General features: G+C 37.5%; 1 protein-coding gene across 4 annotated transcripts in view; it reads left to right on the forward strand.

Moving 5' to 3' along the window:
* The window catches only part of slc8a4b (solute carrier family 8 member 4b), a 52,169-nt gene that overhangs the window by 15,306 nt on the left and 15,103 nt on the right, over positions 1-21,760 (forward strand). For all 4 annotated transcript variants that reach the window (XM_058783188.1, XM_058783191.1, XM_058783189.1 and 1 more), the window contains 3 exons: positions 5,664-6,757; positions 8,042-8,305; positions 8,490-8,974. In XM_058783188.1, coding sequence (XP_058639171.1) covers positions 5,711-6,757; positions 8,042-8,305; positions 8,490-8,974 — 1,796 coding nt within the window. In that variant the 5' untranslated portion in view covers positions 5,664-5,710. The remainder of the gene's footprint in view (positions 1-5,663; positions 6,758-8,041; positions 8,306-8,489; positions 8,975-21,760) is intronic.

Genomic DNA, 21,760 nt, shown 5'->3' on the forward strand with positions numbered 1-21,760 from the left:
CCTATACCCCTTACAGCAAACTTTCTGCATTTTTAAATTTTCAAAAAACTTCATTCTGTATGATTTATAAACTTGTTTCCTAATGGGGACCAAAAACATGTCCCCACAAGGACAAGAATTTCGGATATTGCCATCTTTGTGGGGACATTTTATCCCCATAACATAGGGTTTATCAGGACCACACATTACACACACATGTGTATATATATGAACAGTGGAGATCAAAATTGGAGAACAATACATAAATACTTGATCTTCATCACTCAGATTGTGAAGGCATATTAGTTGTAGGTAATATTAGCTGTTCATGACCAAGGCATTTCAACAAAAACCTTTATTTTGTGGAAAGCGCAGTGATCAAAATGAGAGAGAACCATTGTATAGCACAAAAGAAGATTACACCTACAATTTTGGAGAGTTACAGCTGTCAGAAATTTGTAGGAATTGTAGAGGCCTTTGCTTTGAATAACTTCAACACATCTTCAACACAACACATCACTAGTCTTCCACACTGCTTGGTCCACTCTTCTTCCAGTTTCTTTCATAGTTTGGTAAATGTAGTGGGTTTCTTAGCCATAACTTTGTCACCACAGATTTTCCAGAGATTTTCAATCGGGTTTAGATCAGGACTCTGGCCCTGCCATTTAATTATTTAAATGTTCTTCGCTTCAAGGAACTGCTTTACCTATTTTGTTGTGTGATGGAGGCATGCATTAAAAATTGCTGGCTGATTGGGCGATGAATGCAGGGAAGGTACCGAATGTTGCTGAAGGAAGTTTTGATAAACATTTGCATTCACTCTGCCATGCAGCTGTATAAGAGACCCAATTGCTGCTGTAGAAAACAGCCCCCAAACTATGACACTTCCTCCTCCCCAGATCATGTTGTAGTGGCCCTGAACACAGAACCTGTAGTGGATTTCAGCTTGTTCACCTCCAGCTAAACTCTCTGAGGACTAAATACTTCAGGACCCCTTGCAGCATTTATGTATAAGAAGGAAACCATTGAGCTTTTCACACTTTAAATTGCTAACCCTGTATCATTCTAAAGCCTGGATTAACATAATTAACTCTGGGCTGTCAGATTTTAAAATACTATACATTTGTAATCTCTTTTATTTTCATATTTAAGAGAGAAACATTTGTAACAGAACTTAATAACCCAGGGTTAAAGGTAGTGCTATAAGCCCTAAAAAATTAAAAATAAAATTTAGATGGAGATTGTATCTCTTTTTCTTCCACCGAACTTCAAAATACATGAACATTCATGCAATATTGCTGTCTGTTTACAGATTTCATCAGTTCATGCGCTCCTTGAGAATCTAACCCATTGACCTTGGCATTGCTATCACCAGCTTCTACTATTTGAGCTACTATTTGTATAAAAACACTTCATACAGGTAAAATGTTGTATGATTACTAATTACCTTGTACTTTAGCTTACTATAATGTTTACAACCATTCAGCTTGGGGCACATTAATCCAAAAGCATTGTTAGCCAACAATAGTTGCAAGTTTCTTCGTTGCCAACATAGTTACAATGTAATTTACATACACTGTATAATTTCAGTTTGGTTGGTAAGCAGCTTTCTACACAATGTACTGTATTTATCTGTGACGCTGCTATAAATAATTAGCATTTTAAAAATGTTTTATTATTTATTTATTTTTAATAAAAAAGAGACAATCAAATGAATGCATAAAACTTTAACAACTTAAGCATTTAAAATGAAATAAAATAAAATGTTAAAAATTCCTTTAATTTTTGGGGAAAAAAAAATAGTGGTACAAAAGGTTTACATTTACGTTTAAATAATAAAAAAAAATTGCAGTAATACATTTCAATAGTAATAAAATTTCAATGCAAAAAAATTCATAATTTAAACCAAAGTTAAACCAAACTTTATTGTAGTGAAGACCTTTGGCATTGTGTGTGTATCTGACAATAGTTAAATATCTGCTTTTTAAAGTAATTTTCAGAGCATCCGTGGAGATTCATTTGGAGTGTCCTCGTATAGTAAGATGACACTGAATACATCACAACCATTACAACCTGAGTATGAAGAAGTAAATGAAAGTGCACTTTTCATTCAAACAAAGATATGAAGACCATGAAGTCTTAATTTTTAAATATTATTTTAATATTCACACTTTTGAACCTTTAAGTGTACAGCCCTACTTTCGATTTTTTTTCATCCAAATTTGGAGACATTCCATGATATACCATAAATTCCATTTTTATAACTAGATTCCGCAATTCTGTCTACAACGCAGAAATCATAGGACAATAATGAATCTGTGCTGTTGCAATGGATTAAATGTATAATTGAATGACTCACTTCTAAAGATGTCACCACCTACTGGCATAACAATGTAACATGCAAAAAGAATAAATTAAAAATTCTCATTACGAATACACCAACTGATGGGAGCGCGCAATATTCTGAGTATACAACATTTGTATAAAATGAGATGGAATGTGCCTGTTGTGTTTTAAAAGGTCCCAGTGGTTTATCAGTACAATAAACAGTGTTTGTAACTGTTTATTTTACTGGCACTTTACCCTGTGTAAACATAAAATGAAACATTTAACATCACCACTGGGTAAGTGTAGTGTGAAAAAAAAACAAAAAACGTTTTTAGTAAGATGTCATTTCTGGTAAGCGCCAGCCAAAGAAATCACCATTATTTTCATATCCTCATTACAGCGTTTTGTGCTTTCTAATATAAAACAGTTTTCAAAATAGAATGCATTTATCAGTGAACCAAAAAGATGTCTCAAGGCAAAGTACATATTTTTATAAACTTGGTGGCTAGTTAAGCACTGTAAAAATACACCAAAAATACAGCCTGTTTCAAATGGGAAGGAATGCCATATAGTATAATCTTTTTGGACAACCCTACACTATAACCCACACTCCACCCTTCTGTCCTCATCATTGCTATTTGGCCTGTGCCTCCCTGCTTCGGGTTAAACCTCAGCCCTTTCATTGGGGGTGGATTTCTTAATGGGGAACTCTGAACCCAACCACACTGGGTTCTAAATACAGCCGCAGCAGAACCTAGAAAACCCATGGATAGGCCTGGAAGATCATACTTGCAGATCTAAGCCCGAATCTGACTAGCATTGAAAACACCAGGTGCTATATTTGGTCTCTTCAACTTTGCACAGTAGCTTGCTTCTTCTTCAAGGAACAGAGGGCAAAATGCCTGTGCCTGTCTGCATATTTTAGAAGATTGAAAAGATTTTTGGAGGGAATCAACAGTGTGTTCAACTCCCCAGTGTGTCTAGAAGAGGCTCAAAACAGGCAGGGTGCACGGCCTCCAGCACCCATTTGTGTGTGAGTCTGTGTTTGTGTGTGTCAAGGGCAGACAGGACATGTGGTGGGATGGTAATGAGGCATACGCTGAGAAGATGTCAACCCTTCCATAGTGAGGGCACAGTAAGATTCATCTACAAACAAACACAACTTTAGGAACATGAAATGCACCAACTGATTTGCATACGCAAAGACAAAAAGAGTAAGCCATAACTGAGCTAACTGAATCAACTTTACAAATTATGCTGCATCTACCAGCAGTTTTTTTTTATTATTTTTCATTTTTATGAATCCGCTTTACCTTTAGGGATGAGCCTGGGCATCCCTAATGGGATCTTGGTTGGTTTTATCCCACTGCTTACCTATCGGTTACTATATTCAATATATTGGCTCAGGTAAAATTGACATCTTTGGCACAGATTAATGTCAACCAATGAATGTCATTATAAAAAGTCATTATTAACTGACAAGAAACTGAATATAGAGAACAAATCAGACGCTAGGAGGCATCTGCTGAAGCCGATAATACTCCAACAGTGTTTTGGACCCTGTCAAAATGGAATTCCTGAAGCACTAAAGAGACAGTTAAATTGAAGGTTAGTTGCACGAAAGTAGTATTTAATCTCCAGGACACAGGAAGCATGGTCATTTAAGTTAGATAAGTTGAAATTGTAATTTTGTACAAATGCTTTTTTTAAAAAAAATTTTATAATGCACTGTAAAATATAAACTGTCATTTACACAACTGTGTATCTCCACTACAGAATGTTATTTAACATAATACATGCTTTTAATTTGAGATGTGGTGGAAATATTCATGCTAGTTCAGACAGAAATAAATAATTAAAAAACATTTTCCTGTGATGCACATACAGTATGTCCATTGTTGGACAATATTAGTGAACAACTAGTAAGAATGTGAAAAGTGTGTTTTATTTTCTGAAAGTCGAGAGAGCCAAAAGTGCCTGTGGTTAAAGAAACAACCCCTCAGTGATGACCTAACTAATTAATCTTCTTTAAGGTTCTATTTCCTTTCCGTTCAAGTACACGTACACAGCCTGCAAGATCTCTTTAATTTATCTCATGTGTCAGTGTGTGTGTTTTGTGTGTGTGTGTCCTGAGTCAGCACTGTGCTCTCAGCATAGAAAGCTCAGGAACACCAGCAATCTCCACTCATGCTGTGTCTATTACAAACATATATTACAAATCTGAGCATGACTTTCTGACTTCAGTCTTAAAGCCTGTAAACAGGCTCAGACATCCCCACCTACCTACACACTCATCAGCCGGTCCATCAGGTTATTAACACAGTGATCATAATTTAGTGATGACATTACAGCACATTTCTCTGTGTATGTGTGGTTTGTTTGTGTTGGTCTTGTAGACTAGATATATTGATTTTGCTGGTGGCTAAAATTTTCATTATTTATTTATAATCCATGAAGATCGAACAGCATTGTATTGACAATGTGTTTACTTACCAATGGTAAAAGTTGAAGAATTGGTCAAAGAAAAATATAATACTGTTTGACCACTAACTTTGACCACTATTGTTTGACAAATCGTAAGCTTGTGAGATGTGAACAATGGACTTTGGGTGTGTTGGTATGCTGAAGCTTTTCATGTTCAGCCCTAGAAAGTAGTCGATTGGATAGAGGGGGTCAAGAAAGTTATAGAAATGATCAAAGAAATCGTGGGATAATGAAAAAGATTTAATCTGGAGCAAAAGAAAAAATGAATGTCAACTCTGCAAATGGCAGAGATGGAAAGAGGAAGCTAACAAAATGTGTATGAAGGGCGGAAAGAGAGGGATGTATAGCACTATAGTGTAGGTGTGTGGAGATGAAGGGGAATTAATGTGCTGCGACAAAACTACAGAGAAAGCTGGAACAAACATACACGGATTGTGGCAAGAGAAAGAAGGGTTTTCACACAAAAGTCTTGAAGTGCTCAAAACTGCAATCTTCTACAGCACATTTTTGGATTTCTTCTGTATAGTTATACAGTAAATTATTTAACACTTGAAATATTGGTTTCTAAATTTCTCTTGAATAGTGAAGAGTCATATAATTTCCTGCACACACACACACACACACACACACACACACACACACACACACACACACACACACAAAATGGTGGATCAAAACAGAACTACTGGCAATTTTTGAGCTACAACCTACTAGCTGTAGGGAGTTTTCTGTGCTGCATATTTTAATGTCCTTTTCTTTCAGCATCTCGTTTTCTTTTCCGATATCTTTATATGAATAAAATGTATGTCAGAGTGTAAAACCAACTTACATTCACTCACCCAGTGTCTCTTTGTCTCTTTATTTTTCCTCAGGTGGAGTGAAGTTTGAGAATCCACAAACAGACCGCCCCAACCTTACCATGCCTTTGTCCTTCAGTTCATCTCGCCTTTTCCCCTTCTCCTTCATTTCCTTGATCCTCCCCGTCCTCCTCTTGTCTTTCTCCATCCCTTCTCAAGCTGACACCCAAGATGTATCCCAATCTAAATCCAATTGTTCTCAAAGTCACGTGTGTGCAGACGGGGTCCTTTTACCAATGTGGAATCCCCAGAATCCCTCAGTTGGTGACAAAGTGGCCCGTGCCATTGTCTACCTAGTGGCACTAGTCTACATGTTCTTAGGTATGTCAATCATTGCTGACCGCTTCATGACTGCCATCGAAGTTATAACTTCTCAAGAAAAGGAGATCACTACAAAGAGACCTAATGGTGAAACAGTCACCACGACAGTTCGCATATGGAACGAGACTGTCTCCAATCTGACCCTCATGGCTCTGGGTTCCTCAGCCCCTGAGATTATGCTTTCAGTCATTGAAGTCTGTGGGCATAATTTTGAGGCCGGTTCTCTTGGTCCCAGCACCATTGTGGGAAGTGCCGCTTTCAACATGTTTGTGATCATTGGCTTATGTGTCTACGTGGTACCTGAAGGTGAAAGACGGAAGGTCAAACATCTTCGGGTGTTTTTCGTGACTGCGGCTTGGAGCATGTTTGCCTATGTCTGGCTCTATCTTATCCTCTCCGTGTTCTCGCCTGGGGAGGTGGAAGTGTGGGAAGCAGTGCTGACATTCCTCTTCTTCCCTCTCTGCGTGCTCCAGGCCTGGGTTGCTGATCGACGATTGCTCTTTTACAAGTATGCCCACAAACGGTACCGAACTGATAAGGGCCGTGGAATTATTGTGTCCGAGGGTGGCGAGGAAGTTGGAAAGGAGGGAGGATTCACGAAGATGGACATGCTGGAAATTGATGGAATCACAACACATCTGGATGGAATGTTGGGAGTGGAAAGTGGGCTTGGTGGACGTGATCAAGATGAGGAGGCCAGGAGAGAAATGGCCAAAACTCTGAAGGAACTGAAGCAAAGACATCCTGACAAGGACATGGAGCAGCTCATAGAGATGGCCAACTATCAGGTATAAAAATAATCTATTTTTTAGTTTCTAAATTTAATTATTTATTGAAATATAACTTTTTAATGAAATATATTTTCTAAATTGTATAAAATTATATAGTTATAAATAATTTATTATTTGAAATATTATTGGTTTCTAAATTTCTCATATACTTAATGGTTGATCAAAACAGACATGTGGCCTTTTTTCATTTGTGACCTACTAATTGAGAGCCACTGATCAAGGGAGTTTTCTTTATTCACGCTGAAAGAATTGAAGTGAAATGTGACACTTTGTAACAACTGTACAACAACTTCAAATTTCACCTGATATAATAAAAAAAAGGACAAACTAAAATGTCAGTAAAATAGTTTGACAATAAACCCAAAACAACACACAACTACACCATAGTTCAAAACAATGTGGGCAGATTTAGAAACACATTCAGACATTCAGAAAATCACAGAACTGAACACAACACACACAGCTGTCAGAACAGGAGACAAATAAACAAGCCAGTAAGAATGTGTTTTCCCATTTTTTTATTCACATGTTTATCATGGTTTCTCAGTAGAATTCATACAAATTCTTCATGAATTACATTGCTAATGTCATGGAATATCAAAAATGTAGGTAAGATATTTACTTTTGCTATAAATGTTCAGTGATATCTTCCAAAGACCTGTTCTCTATATATAGTGGCAAGTAGTAAAATAGACTAAGTTTCGTCATGCTAGCATGTGTGGAAACCTTTAAAACAAACCATGTGTGTTATGAGTGTTACAACTAGCCCCTTGTTGGGTTGTGCCCCTCTCTCCCATGCTGTCCCAGTTTAGTATGCAGAGACAATTGTAAGTTCGCTATCCTTAGATTTCCCAAAAAATATCAATAATGTCTCTGTGCTGCTTTAAACATTGTTTGTTATGTTTGTTTGAGTATAGTATATGTATAGACACTTAAAAAGTTTGATTTCAGCAAAACTGTAAGAATTGTCTTGTTTTAAATGCTGTTTAAATGCTTTAGTTCAAAATAATGTTAGCATAAGTTGTACTAACATACTGTACCTAAATAATTAGGTTGTGACATTATACACAATAGCTTATTTCCTCTATAGAGGAAATAAGCTATTCTGGATCTGAATTTGGATAAATTGTTTGTTAAACCTGCTTGAAAATTCCATTTGATGCTTACTGTGGTTCAGAATGTACATGTAGCAAATTTGAAATAGCTATTTTACAGCTTGAGAAACTCATCTGCAATTAAACTGCAAATAAAAAAATAAGCTTCTCAACCTTAACGTTGCAGGTTCTAATACAGCAGCAGAAGAGCAGGGCCTTCTACCGGATTCAGGCGACAAGGATGATGATTGGTGCTGGGAACATCTTAAAGAAACATGCAGCGGATCAGGCCCGTAAAGTGGTCAGCAGTGGGGAACCTCAGGAGCAGGAAGATGACCCTCTTGTCACAAGAATAGACTTTGAACCTGCCCTCCACCAGTGCTTTGAGAACTGTGGGTCCTTAAAACTTACTGTGCAAAGGCGTGGAGGAGATGCTGGGTGCACTGTTAAGGTGAGTTTAAAGTAAAACACTCATTAGTTTAGTCATTTTATGAGGGAATAGGATACTCCTAAACTTATCGTCTGATCTCATCTATTAAATTATGGAAATTATGGAACTGATTTTTGTCTGTTTATTTAATGGAAACAGGGAAGATCTTTGATCTTTCTAAATGTTTATTCATGCACAACTCCAGGTGGATTACCGCACAGAAGATGGCACAGCCAATGCCGGTTCTGACTATGAATTTGCTGAGGGCACACTCATCTTCAAACCTGGCGAGAACATTAAAGAGATCGCCGTCGGCATTATTGATGATGACATCTTTGAGGAAGATGAATACTTCTATGTGCGCCTGAACAATCCTCGTATAGTCGGGTGGGCTGATGGACATCCTATTACTATGGAGACTGGAGCACCTGCTCCTAGCGCAGCCCTTGGTGAGGCCCACACGGCGACCGTGACGATCTACGATGACGACCATGCAGGAATTTTCACATTCGAAAGCGAGTCGGTGCGAGTTAGTGAAAGTATCGGCATCATGCAGGTTAAGGTCCTGAGGACATCAGGAGCACGTGGTCTGGTGGCTGTGCCGTACCATACAGTGGATGCGACAGCTCGCGGAGGGGAAGACTTTGAGGAAGTGTCTGGAAAACTGGAGTTCCAGAACGACGAGACAATGTAAGAGGTTTCTGTCAGCTAATGTGTTTGCGTGTGTGAGAATGTGTGTATCTGTGTGTTACTGCCTTTATTTAGCTCTTTCTGTCAAAAGATTGTCCCGCTTGAGTGAACCTTCACAGTGAAAATGCTTTTAGTCCTGCAGTAGTTATTAGATTGTGTGTTTCTCAGGCATGTCAGACAGCTTATTTCACGGCTAAGGGAAGAGCTGCAAGAATTTAATTTGAAAGAACACATTGTCTCAAAAATGTGAATACATAGTGATTTTGTTCCTCTTCTACATTTTAGTGACTTAATGTGAAGAACATTCCTTGTATTTCTTGCCATATGGAGAAAATTAATATTTTCCATAATTGGACCGTAAATTTTCTGCTGAGGTAAAGACGAGCAAATCAAGACAGATGTTATCTTTAGTATACGGATTGTATGTCTTTATCCTGTTTCACACATACTGCACATGAGTGGCACCAATATTGAGGGGTTACGGCATTGTATAGTGAACCAGCTGTTACAGTTATATTCACGCGCAGAAGACAGTACAAAAAAGGCCTTTGGTAAAGAATACATGTACAGATGCGCTACAGTGCATGAAGTATATGACTGAACTTTTTTGTAGTATGTTGGGGATATATATAGTGGGTTTGGGAGTTTGATATGCCTCAGGCTTATGAGGTGTATACTGTATAAAATAGTGGGTAAAAGGGAAATTAAAGTGCTCAGGTAATGGTTGTGAGAGTTTGCAGCTAACAAAATGGTTATGCTATGTCCTTGTAAAGTGACCTTTTTCTGTGGGTCCATTTAACCTCAAGGTAATGCTGGTAAATTACGCTGTGTATGATGGTTGACTTCATATTGAGAAAGCTTGGGATGATGTGTAATGCAGTTTTAACTGTGTCTGTGTTTAACTTTTTTGTCATTCAAGTCACATGTAACTGCAGTAGTTGTCGGCTGAAGCTAATATAATGCTGATTTCAGTTATGAGTATAAGCTGGTTTATTCTTGGTCTCTGGACTCAAAAACTGTGATAGTCCCTCAGTCCCAGAAGCAAAAGTCACATACATTTATGTTTGGGGGAACAAATGTAATTATTTATGAATCAACCATTGAAAATAAATATGAGGGTTGTGGTTATAGTTGAGGTTTGAATTCAGAGAGATCAGCCGTGAGCAGAGGACAAAGCAAATGGCTTATATCGTTTTTGTTACAGTTGGTCTCTGTTGATTTACTATCCAATAAGGCTTCACAACAGGGGCACACAGCAAGCAGACCTACAAAAAATGAAACAGAAAACACTGCCAAAAAATGAAATGCATACACACACAGAGCAGACTCACACTTACACATCATGGGGTCTGTGATGGACAGAGGAGGGCTGGAGATAATCAGCAATATTCTGTATGTCAGTGGTGAAACAGTCCCCTCTCGCTGTATCTTTGCTTCCCTGGCACCTGTCTCACACTATCTCTCCCTTCTTTCAGTCCACAGTCTTCACTCGCTCTTCTCCTTTTCAATTCACCTCACTCTTACTCTTGCTCCTGCTTGAAAAACCAGGTCATACCAGCTTAACCCTCATAAAAGTAATGATACTGATTTTAAAAAATAACCTCTTATTTTACCTTTACATTTTAATGTTCATCTGACCTATCAAAGCCCAGCAGATATTAGAAGCTCTCTATTTAACAACAAAATATGCAGTGTTTTTTTTTTTTTTTTTACCTGAGCAAAAACACATAGTAGAAGAATTCAATAAAAGAATTTAAAAGCGCGAACTGATAGGGACGTATTGCTGTAGTGTGTACACCATTCAGAGAATCTGAGAATATTAACTTTAATTGAATTATTTAATGGTGATGAAGTAAATAATGTAATATAGTTAAAACGGTGTGTCATCAAGTGTATAATCATATTCAGATTTTATATTCATTGAGATGTCTCATATTAAGATCTTAAAGGGATAGAGTACCCAAAATATTATTTATTCAAGAAAATTTGATTTTTACCCCTCCATTGAAAGTCCATTCACCCAAAATTTGGTCTACCAGACTTAACCAGCTTTAGCCAAATGGTTTTAAACAGTGAAACCAAATCCACCTGCTAATAGTCCTGCTTATTAACCATCTACTGACCACCAAATGGCTATTAATCCAATAGGGTTTCACTCTCTCCCCTTGTCCATTCTCATTCTTTCCCCCTTTTTTCCTTATTTCTTCACATTTCTTCACTTTTTGGAAGCATATACTAATGTCTTTAGTACTGTTACTCAATATAAACATCTTCAGTTTACTCCCCTTTCTCAGTTCTGCCTTCAATTCATCTATCATCCCACATGTAATCAATCTCTTCATGCACTGCATATTGCTCCACACCAGCCTAGTATAAAATATAAATATGTGTAAGTATCTGCATGTATGAGAGAGAGAGAGAGGTTCAAGTAGGTTAATATTCGTATAGCCCCAGTGAAACTCTTCAGCGCCCTGAGCTTGACACAGACATAGAAACCAGTGGGCGAGTGTAGAAGTGGTAACACATAATAATTGAAATACAGAGAGGGGTCAGCACTGAGCACTGAGCACTGAAGACACGGATAAGATGAAGACCGACAAGGAGGTCTGGCAGATTAGTTTGTGTGTATCTGGATGTGTCTTTGGCTGTTACCTTCATGCTTCGATTTACTGAGTGCTGTGCCTTGATGTCATTCTATCTTTTCACACTGAATTATTGCTCATATTTCATGAAGAATTTCTGAGGTGCAGAGAAGCGCACTCATATATTTGCGCTCGTATATGAACTGTCTCGCCATCCTGTCTCTTTGTATTCCTGTCATTTAATGCTCAATCTGTCTTTTTAATAAGATTTTCTTTTGCTGTGATTGCACACATTCCATATTGTGTGTACAAAATGTAAGTTTCCAATTTTTAGACTTTTTCTAACTAATTCAACCCCTCTGTTTTCCTTGTCATACCAAATGTTCTTTTTTGCTTCTCTCTTGTGACATGGGGTTCTGCATTAGGCCTTTCCCTAGGCTCACCCAGAATCTACTGTGAGTACTAGATACGTGTTCCAAATGGACCACAGCGTGAAATCTCTGTCAGCGAGTGCACACACATACTCTGTCTTTGAATATGTGTGTGCAAAGTAAAAGTAGATCACTCACCCTTGAGCAGTGTTTCTGGATAGGCAGATTCCTCAAAAACCTGCTCACCATTTGTACTTTCTCCCAATACTGTAAACTGCAGGAACTCGGAACACAAAAAAACAGATTGGATATACTCTAAGTGATAACATGTATTTTAAAGGGATAGCGCACTTAGAAATGGAAATTATGTCATATATACTCAGAGACATGTTGGCTTTCCAGAACACAAAAGGAGATTTGTCTCAGTTTGGCACTGAGAGATGTTCACACTGCTATTTTACACACAATTATGCCATGTATGAAATGTATGAGTGTTGACCAGGGCTTGTCAAGCTCTAAGCACCATTCAAGTCCATTTGACTTGTGCACTATATTCCAAGTAGTTTAAAGTCATATGGTAGCCTTGTGTGTGTGGAAAATAACAATTTAACTTCTATTTGACGTTTGTGTGATTTTTATATGCGTAGTTTGAAACAATCAGTTATGAGACACATTCTGAATCACTGATATCAACTTTAGCTTGACTTGTTCTTAACATAAATTTAACATACTTAAATTGTGGTTTGTTGATACCAAGCTTATAGCGTGAAGTCAGAAGACTTTTTAGCTGAATCTTATCCTTTTAAATCTCAGATTTCATGTGAAGAGTAACTCTGTGCAGTTTTCAACATATACTCTCAGATCTTTTTGTAGTTTCTTTCATTATTTGCTCTGTTCCTCCTGTGATGTTTCAAAGAACTCTGAACTCTACATGGATGTGGCCTTGGGCTTGCCAGTGCAACCTCTGATTGTACCTTTTGGTAAATATAACAGGGAAAGACAGAAGAGAAAAACAATCCCAACTCACTCTCAATGTCTGTCTCTCAGTGTCAAGTCATGCATCTCTTGAGCTCTGAGTCTGTCTGTGTGTGTATTTGTGTGAAGGAGAGAATAGCATCACGTGTTTTTAATTTGACTGCTTTATGGCAAGTCATCATTGAAAATTGTTAAAAAACAAAACATTGACATACTCAGATGCACACTTGTTGCAAAAAAATAATGAAAATGTTGTGTATAGGGAATTACACAGCAGCTGTGTAATTGTTAACATGCTTTCTGCCTCTCAGTATGTGTGTGTGGATGATAATTTTGTGGGATCTCTAACTTTTACGCTGCGACAGAGCCTTATCATCAGCGTGCCTGCTGTGTCACTAATTTTACCATGCGTGTACCCTGCCCTAACCTCATTCTACCACCGGCTATGTAAAACCAGATTACTGAAAAATACAGAGGTCTGCTGTATTTCCTCCAGTTGTGCTCTGAAGATAGTTGGGATTTAGATGCAGGAGCTGTAATTGACATAACTTGAAAGAAAATTTTGTTTGTAATTTAGGAACATTGCAGAGGACTGCATAGCATAATAATGCATGAATATGTGTACAATTGATATAGTCAGAGAAACCGCAAAATGGTTTGACTTATGGAAAAACCTGTCATAAGCTTCTTGAATTTTGCAGAGTAATTCCTCTTCACTTCAAGGTGCAATGTAAGATAAGCTGTGTACTGCAGATAGAGCTGCATTGTCCTTTACAGTTATGGTCATGCATCTATAATCTTTAAAGGGGAGAGAAGAATAACGAAAAAAATATGATGGAATTTTTTGGGATTACTCTTCTTTTAATTGAATTTTTTCTATCTTGAATTCATGACAAGCACATTCTTTCTTTGTAAATTTGTTAAAAAAATATCTGTGACAGGTTGATTTGCTTAGTTTGCACATCTTTTTCTCTATGTAGGCACTTGACTTTTTCTGCCATGCAAAATTGCTTTAAATAGTAAACAAACAAGACTAAAATAGCCCCAAGTTAAGCTTTATCTTGATGTCATTTTCAACATTTTTGAGCATGGGGTTAATAATATGAATAAATTATGGTGCATTATTTAAGCTGTTTAGTTGTGTTTGTGTTTTTTCACTATTGTGTTTTAGATTTTAAATGAAGTCCATGAACGTTCAAATGCTAAGTTTGGCTTTATGCGTTGATAACTTGGATTGTGTTTGGCATAGCAATGGGGTGAAACTTGATCAGGTTTTGTCACATACGCTGCTTACTACATTTAGCTTTAAGCATCTGCATGTTAGTTATTGTATTCTACTCATTTATTCTGAGCCATTTCAAGGGAATCCCCCAAGCATGCCAGGGCCCTGCATGGGCGACTGGCTACAACACCTATAGCCGGCCCAGCCTGCATGCATCCACATACAGTACACTCTTCGCACACACACACACTATGAAGCCCTGTAATTACAGGGCAGATGTCCAGGCAGAGGGAGACTGCAGGCCTGTTATCCCAGCCATGATTAGAGCCTTCACAGCTGCCTCATTGCTCTCTCAGGCCCCTGGAGCCTGCAGAGGGCCAAGGCCTTCTCCCCAACTCAGCATCTCTTATTATGCATGACACCAGCACACATGCCAGTAAAGTCTTCACTGCATTAAGTTTATGAGTAAAGCTGGCATACAATACACTAAAACTTTGATTGGGCTATATTAAAATGCATCTAAATTAAAGTGCATACTGATTTGATCCATTGTGTACTTTCAAGTGATGGAGACAAGACGACTAGCCCGTTGCCATTGCGATGTTTCCTGTGCCAATTTGTTAAAGTAAATGCAAAAACTAATTTGGTTTATGTTTAGATGGAAACACAGAAAATACATTTAGATATATAGGCCAATATTGGTGAGTGTACTTGGAATATGAAAAAAAAATGCTGCCAGCTGAAAGAGCTCCTTCTTTTTCTGACTCTTATCTTTCATCCCTGTTTAGTCTAAATTTAAGTCAACACAAATACAGTTTTAAATTCAATCATGAAAGTGAAATGAAACCGTGAAAGTCTATTGTTTTTTAAGAAATTAATCATTATATTCAGGGACATCATTTTATTCAAGGACATATTTAATTGACCAGAAGTGACTTTTATAATGTTAAAAAAAACTATTTTGCATGAATGCTGAACTTTTTATTCATCAAAAATACAGAAGAAAATGTAGCATGGTTCCCCTAAAAATATTAAGAAGCACATGTGTTTTTAACATTGAACATTTCTTGCGCACCAAATCAGCATATTAGAATGATGTCTAAAAGGCTTCTTTTAAAGCCGTCTTTCACAAAAAAAACCTTACTGGCCCCTACTTGAACAGTAGTGTAAATTTTCATTTTTTGGGGTGATCTATCCTTTAAAGTAAATCAGTGGAACAGTAGAAAGGTTAATTGGAGATTGTCAGTTGCTCTCTTACACTAATCAGGTTGAACCAAGATATATGTTAGTGTTTTCCCTTTATTTATACAGGACAGTACAATGAGCAGAAAGGAATCAAAGTGACAGGGAAAACGAGGAATGGTTCGGAAAGAACCAAAGCGCAAGCACACTTTGTGTCGGAGCACTGCCTGTGAGGCTCTGACTGGTTGAATCTAATTAAAATGTATTACACCTCTGTGTCATTAAACACTGATGCAATCTCTCTGTCTGTAAATATAAGCCAGATCAGACCTTTGGTGGTTAACCTCAAGCTCTGTCAGTGATCTATAGCATATCTTCTTTTCTCCCTTCCCTTTTCTGCTTTCTTTTTTTGCGTTCCCTGTCTTCTCATTCACACACTGAAAATCGATTGACATTCTTGATAAAACAGATAAAACAGCAAATGCTTGATTATTGGGGGAATATTTAATTGCGTGTTTAAAACAAAGCTTTTAGCGCTGTGTGTATGTCATACCCACTTGAGATGCAGCCAATAAGGTGACATTATTCTGGCCTCTCAGAATGCCGAAGGTTAATGTTCCTTCTCCACCACTGCTCTCATCTAACACCTCATTTAGTTTGGGGTATGTAATGACCTCTTTTGTATTCTGGCTTTTTGAAGTCTTATCTCTCCCTTGAGAGTCTCATCCTGTGCGTTTATTATCTCTAATCTGGACCCTTGTTAGCTGGATTCATGGTTTGGGATTAGTTTTATTACTCAGTTTGCTTTGTTTTTTATTTTAATATAGGCTTCTGATTATGAAACCTGCGCTCTGTTTAACTTTGCTCTGTTGGAGTTTAGAAGATGCACTACCCTCACTTAATTTTCCCCCTTTTCTGTTTGTCATCTAAATCCTCCACTCCAAAATTGGAAGTGGCTTAATTAGCACTGCAAAGACAACAAGTCGTTGAGGCGTTCCCTGACGATTAACTTGAAGTGACAGCGTGTGCTTGTGTGTGCTGTTCTATGTTTAAGGGAGATGTCAGACCGAACAAGACACGGAAGAGGTGCAACAATGACAGAGAACACAGAGTGAGATAACACAACGTGAAAGAAAAGAAAACACTGTGTGCTGGATTGAAGAGTTATTTATCAGTATGTTAAGTACCAGTCAAACTGTTTAAAGAGGAGATGGAGAGAGAATGTTTTTAGGATCTTTATAGGCAAAATGTATTGTAGAGATAGTCTGAAAGACAATAGACTGAAAAAAACAATAAAGAATACATTCTCAGTACAATCCCATTGTTTTAGGCCATAGGCAGGGAAACACCTCAAACCAATGGTGTTTACTTTAATATATTTTGACACACATGCAACCAGATTAGTGCATAGTCTGTTGGTCAGACATGTAGAGTTGGTACATGTGTCTGGATGGTTTTTAATACTCAACTGTATTACAAAAGTAATGTAACAATAGCAGTCTTCTTACACTACTGCTTCCAATGTAGTATTGAAAACTAGCAAGACACATTTTTGACATCACACAACACCAAATGCCATTGGTTGACGCATGTCTTGTAACCAAACACAACATGCTAAGCTTGAAGAAGCACGAACAAGATTTAAGATTTAGACTTTGGTGTAAGATGAAACAGAAAGAAAAAGACATGCAGGAAAACAGCTGCTAATGCCAAACGTTGGCTCCGTGAGCTGGTGTGTTTCTAGATGTGCTGACAGACCGGTAGCAGCTGGCATGTCATCCAATAGACCTCAGCCAATCACACGGTCACCTTCAACTTCTAAAAAGTGCCAGCGGTCCTCTGTGGTACATGGGTGGGTAATGAGCTTTAGCGTTCAGAGTAAGCTAAATAGGTAATGATGACATAAAAGAAGAGGAGAAAGACTGATGTGAGGATGTTAAAACATACATGAGAGGAAAGAAAAAGAACCAGGAGATGATAGGTGGCAAATGAGGGGGTGGAAAACTAATTTTTCACAAAAAAGATAGAAAGCCTAATGAAAAAGAGGAAGGGGGGCTGATATTGAGGCCAGTTCATCTCTTTCTCTTTGTTTCTCTTGCTGTGGGTTTGAAATAAGCAAGATTTTTCAATTTCCACTTTGCATAGACTGAGATAATGAAAGAGCCAGACTGTCTGTCCCTGTGTTTATGTTTGTGAGAGAGAAACAGTTGAAGATGTGATTATATGGTTATCAATCCTGTTAGAGCTTTCACAGGTTTGACTTGACAGGATGATCTAAGAAAGCAAGTGAGAAAGAGCGAATGAGATAATTTTGGCTGATACATAGGAAAAGACATCTCTCTATAACATATTCAGACAGGGTTTTTCTTAACATATCACATCAATGATTTCAGGTAATAATACAGATGGGATTGGGATGTAGTTTTTAGGAAGGTTGGCATCATAAAACTTATTGAAAAAATAAGTATATAAGCAATATAATTGTAACATTGTGTAAAAAATTAAAGGTGGTGATCATACCTGATTTTTATATAGTTTCTGTTCTAATCAGATGTTTCCTTTTGTTTTAATTCTCTTTTAATACCACATGGGATTTCAGCAGTAATTGAACTGATTTTACACAGAGAGCTGGCTCAAGGGTCTAAATCAGGCATCCTCAAATCTGGCCCACTCCTGCAGAGTTTAGCTCCAACCCTAATCAAACACACCTGAGCATGCTAATCAGTCTTCAAGATCATTAGAAAAATCACAGGTAGGTGAGTTTGATCAGGGTTGGAGCTAAACTCTGCAGCAGATTGGCCCTCCAGGGAAAGATTTGAGGAACCCTGGTCTAAATTCACAATGAAAGTGCACCAGGCAATGTAACAATAAATGTAGCTTTAGTTATGTTGTTTGACCAAGGTCAGAAAAAAAAAAGAGAAAATCTTGTGGAAAAATATCATGCTGGAAAAAAATATCCTGTTAAATTTACGGTAACAAAATCTGGCAGCTATGGTTGCTATAAATTCACCATAAAAAATATCAGGCCCATTGCTCGATAGCTAGAAAACAATAACTCCAGAGAGGAGAATGCTAAATACATGCACTATATTACATTTTCATTATATCGTCTTCATTTATTATTGTATGTTTGCATAAATCTATGATTTTTATTAAAAATGTGATTTTTACCTTCTTACCTGTTATTCAGTTGATTATACTTAGTGGACTGAATCAGTTCTTTGGGATAAATTAAATGGTATCACACAAACCTGGGTGCCAATCACAGAGCCGGTCACAATTAACAAAGCTAATTGCCAATTTAAATCCAAAGATCTGGCATGAAATTCTAGATGGCGCAGTCCAATAGGTCTAACTCAATCTGACATAATGACATCATTATCCCATGCACTGTAAAAAATAAATAAATAGATAAAATAGATCCATTTTACGGATTATTTATTTATTTATAAATTTTATTTATTAATTTTAAAATTACATGTAATGTCCAATAAAGTATTTCACCGTATGTAGTAGGGATATAGAATATAGAACTTACCGTTAAGCATTTTACCGTTAACTGGTTTTTACTGTAGCATTTTTACAGTCTTTTACCATTAAATTCACGGTCATTTTTTACAGTGTGGCACTGCCGATTGGTTTCTTCTGTATCGATAGCCAATGAGCTTGCTGCTCAACATTCAAATACTTAGCTAATGCTTGTTGTAGCAGTTGCAGCTCACTTCAGAAACCCTCCACCTTCCCCAGCTCCACCTGTATAGATCTGCTACGGGGTGATTATGCATGCTATGGGGGTTATTTCATATATATTATTTCTTACATGCTCACAGCAGCATGTTGTGGATGTATTGGCAGTAGCAAGTCTCGGTACTTGCTCTGCCGCCGCAGCAGCAGCATAGCAAATCAATTCCACCAAGACCAAACACATTAACATTGTCATGTACATTACCATGCCAATCCCTCCGACAGTTGTCAGGACAGAAATCATGTTATCCAGTGTCACAGCAGGAAGGCTTTCCAACTAATGTAAATACAGACTATGTGAATAATAATAATATTAATAGTAGTCCACTAATAGTAGTCCATATTAGTGCAAAAAATTAGTAGGACAGCCCATAGCTGCAGTTTCATCAACTGAAGTGAGTCTAAAGTATAAGAATGCATTATGTGACCTCTGCTCACTGCAGGGTTAGTGTAGGTGAACTGATTGAACTGTTACCATTGTATAAGTGCCCAACCCCAGGTTGCTCGAGAGGAACTGGCCCTGTAAAGTGTACAGTATGTTAGAATCATTAGTAAATTGAAGTATTTTAGTGACTATTACAGTTTTCACTAAGTGTTACCATTCCAGCAGCTAATTATAAGACTATTTATAATTCTTTGTTTGGAAATGGATGAGACTGTATGGGTGTTTCATTGTAGTAGTTTGTCTAACAATCCAGTTTACTCCACGCCCTCTATTAAATCATCTGCTAATCGTCTTCAGTATATCTACTCTCTTCACCTGTGCTGTTGCTGTCTTCATCCTCCACTATGTTGTAAAGTCATTCAGACAAATATAAGTGATCTTGACAAAAGAATCTGCAGAAGAGAAATGAAGAAAACCAGAGTGTGAGGGCAAATGTAGAAAGTAGTTGACCTGCGTCTGTGCAGCACTTTATATACTGTAATTCTCTCTGTTCGATCTGCTGCCAGAAACAATATGTTCTTGTCCATGATCCCTGTCAGCTGCATGCCTAATTCCAGGAGACCTAGCCACCCTTGCCAAAGGGCTGTACAATCTCATATATCCTTTGTTAGACACTTCTAGAAGCAGCACTTGAAAATTTAATTATAAGGTGAGAATATTTGGACTGGTTTGAGCTGGGGCCTTAAACCAGTTCAAAAAAATGATCTTCTCATCCTTTTTAAAAACTTCATGATTTACTTTGAATATGTGCCCACTTTCTGCAACAGATTCCAGGAAAAAACCTACAGCCTCTAACATTTCTGCTGATCTTCTTCCGGACCTTTTCTTCGTTGTCAACACACTGTAGACCACATTGCATTAGCTTCCCAATCATTCTGCTTCACGCTTCATAACATCTGGAAAATTAGGCTTTTATTCTACTTTATTCCAGAGTTCAGACTCTAGAAAGTTTGTGGTCAGACTGGTTCCATTCACTCTTTGCTCTTTGCCACACTCTTGTTTATCCTGTTTCTTTCTGCGTGTCTCTCATGTTTCACATGTGTTTAGGCCTCTACACTGGCCTACAGTGCTGCTATTGGCCTGGCTGATAATGACCTGATCATCTAACTCTTGTTTAGAAATACAAAGATCCAGAAACAAGAAACTTCTTTTCTTGCATTCCAATGCACACTCATCAGAACGACTCACTCTCCAGTTACATTAAGTAGTATAAAATTAATTAATTTATTAAAATTACATTAAACAGTGTTATTGAATTATCTGTAAGTTAATTAAGGTACGTAAAAGTAGGAGAAATAAACACGAACAGTTAATTATCCAATATCGACTGATTCAGATCATTTAAAAGCCTTATACAACCACATACCCTGTAGAAACACACATAAAATGCCATCCACAGGCCTAATATATAGGAAATACGGTAACACTTTACAATAAGATCCCGTTTGGTAACATTAGTTAATACATAAACCAGCATTTTTACAGCATTTATTAATCTTAGCTAATGTTAATTAATAAAAAAAAATTTCATATTCATGTTAGTTCACAGTACATTAACTAAGGCTAACAGATACAACTTTAAATTTGAATAATGTATTACCAAGTTTTGAACTTAATATTAACTAAGATGAACAATATTTACATAGCATATTGGCATTTATTCATGTTAACTAATATAGTTAATTAATGTGAGCTAATGAAACCTTATTGTAAAGTGTTACCAGAAATACTTCTCCAAGCCTTCTACGTATGCATGATTGTATATAATTGTTCAGATTCTGTGGCTTGTGGCAGGCCTTCTGACAGGTAAGTTTGAGAATCATGCCTCTATCTGTCTCATAAGCTTAAATTAGCGCAATGTTCAGAGACACTGCCCGTGCCACCCATAAGCTGCTCATCATTGTTCTTTAATCAGAAAGCTGTTGTTCAGGAAGCACCAGATAGAAACACGTGCATGACAGCAGAAAACAGACTTAATTGCAATTTAAATTATGACTGAATACTGCCGCCTAAATCTACACACCTGACTCCACCCAAGATGTGTCATCGTTGATCATGAGGGAGTAGAGCGCGCGCGTGTGTGTGGACTGCCCCAAGCAGCTCTGCCCTGGTTTCAGTTTCTGCGGTATGTGTATGTGTTCAGAGCGGGGAGCAGGTGGTGAAATTTGGAGAACATGACCAACTCATAAATGATGAATATCTCAGTCCCATTGCCCTGCCTGGATGCATCACATCTATGATATATAAAGCTGCACAACCTCATCT

This window comes from Onychostoma macrolepis, chromosome 07 (assembly GCF_012432095.1).
Source record: "Onychostoma macrolepis isolate SWU-2019 chromosome 07, ASM1243209v1, whole genome shotgun sequence".
In the NCBI taxonomy this organism is placed as follows: Eukaryota; Metazoa; Chordata; class Actinopteri; order Cypriniformes; family Cyprinidae; genus Onychostoma; species Onychostoma macrolepis.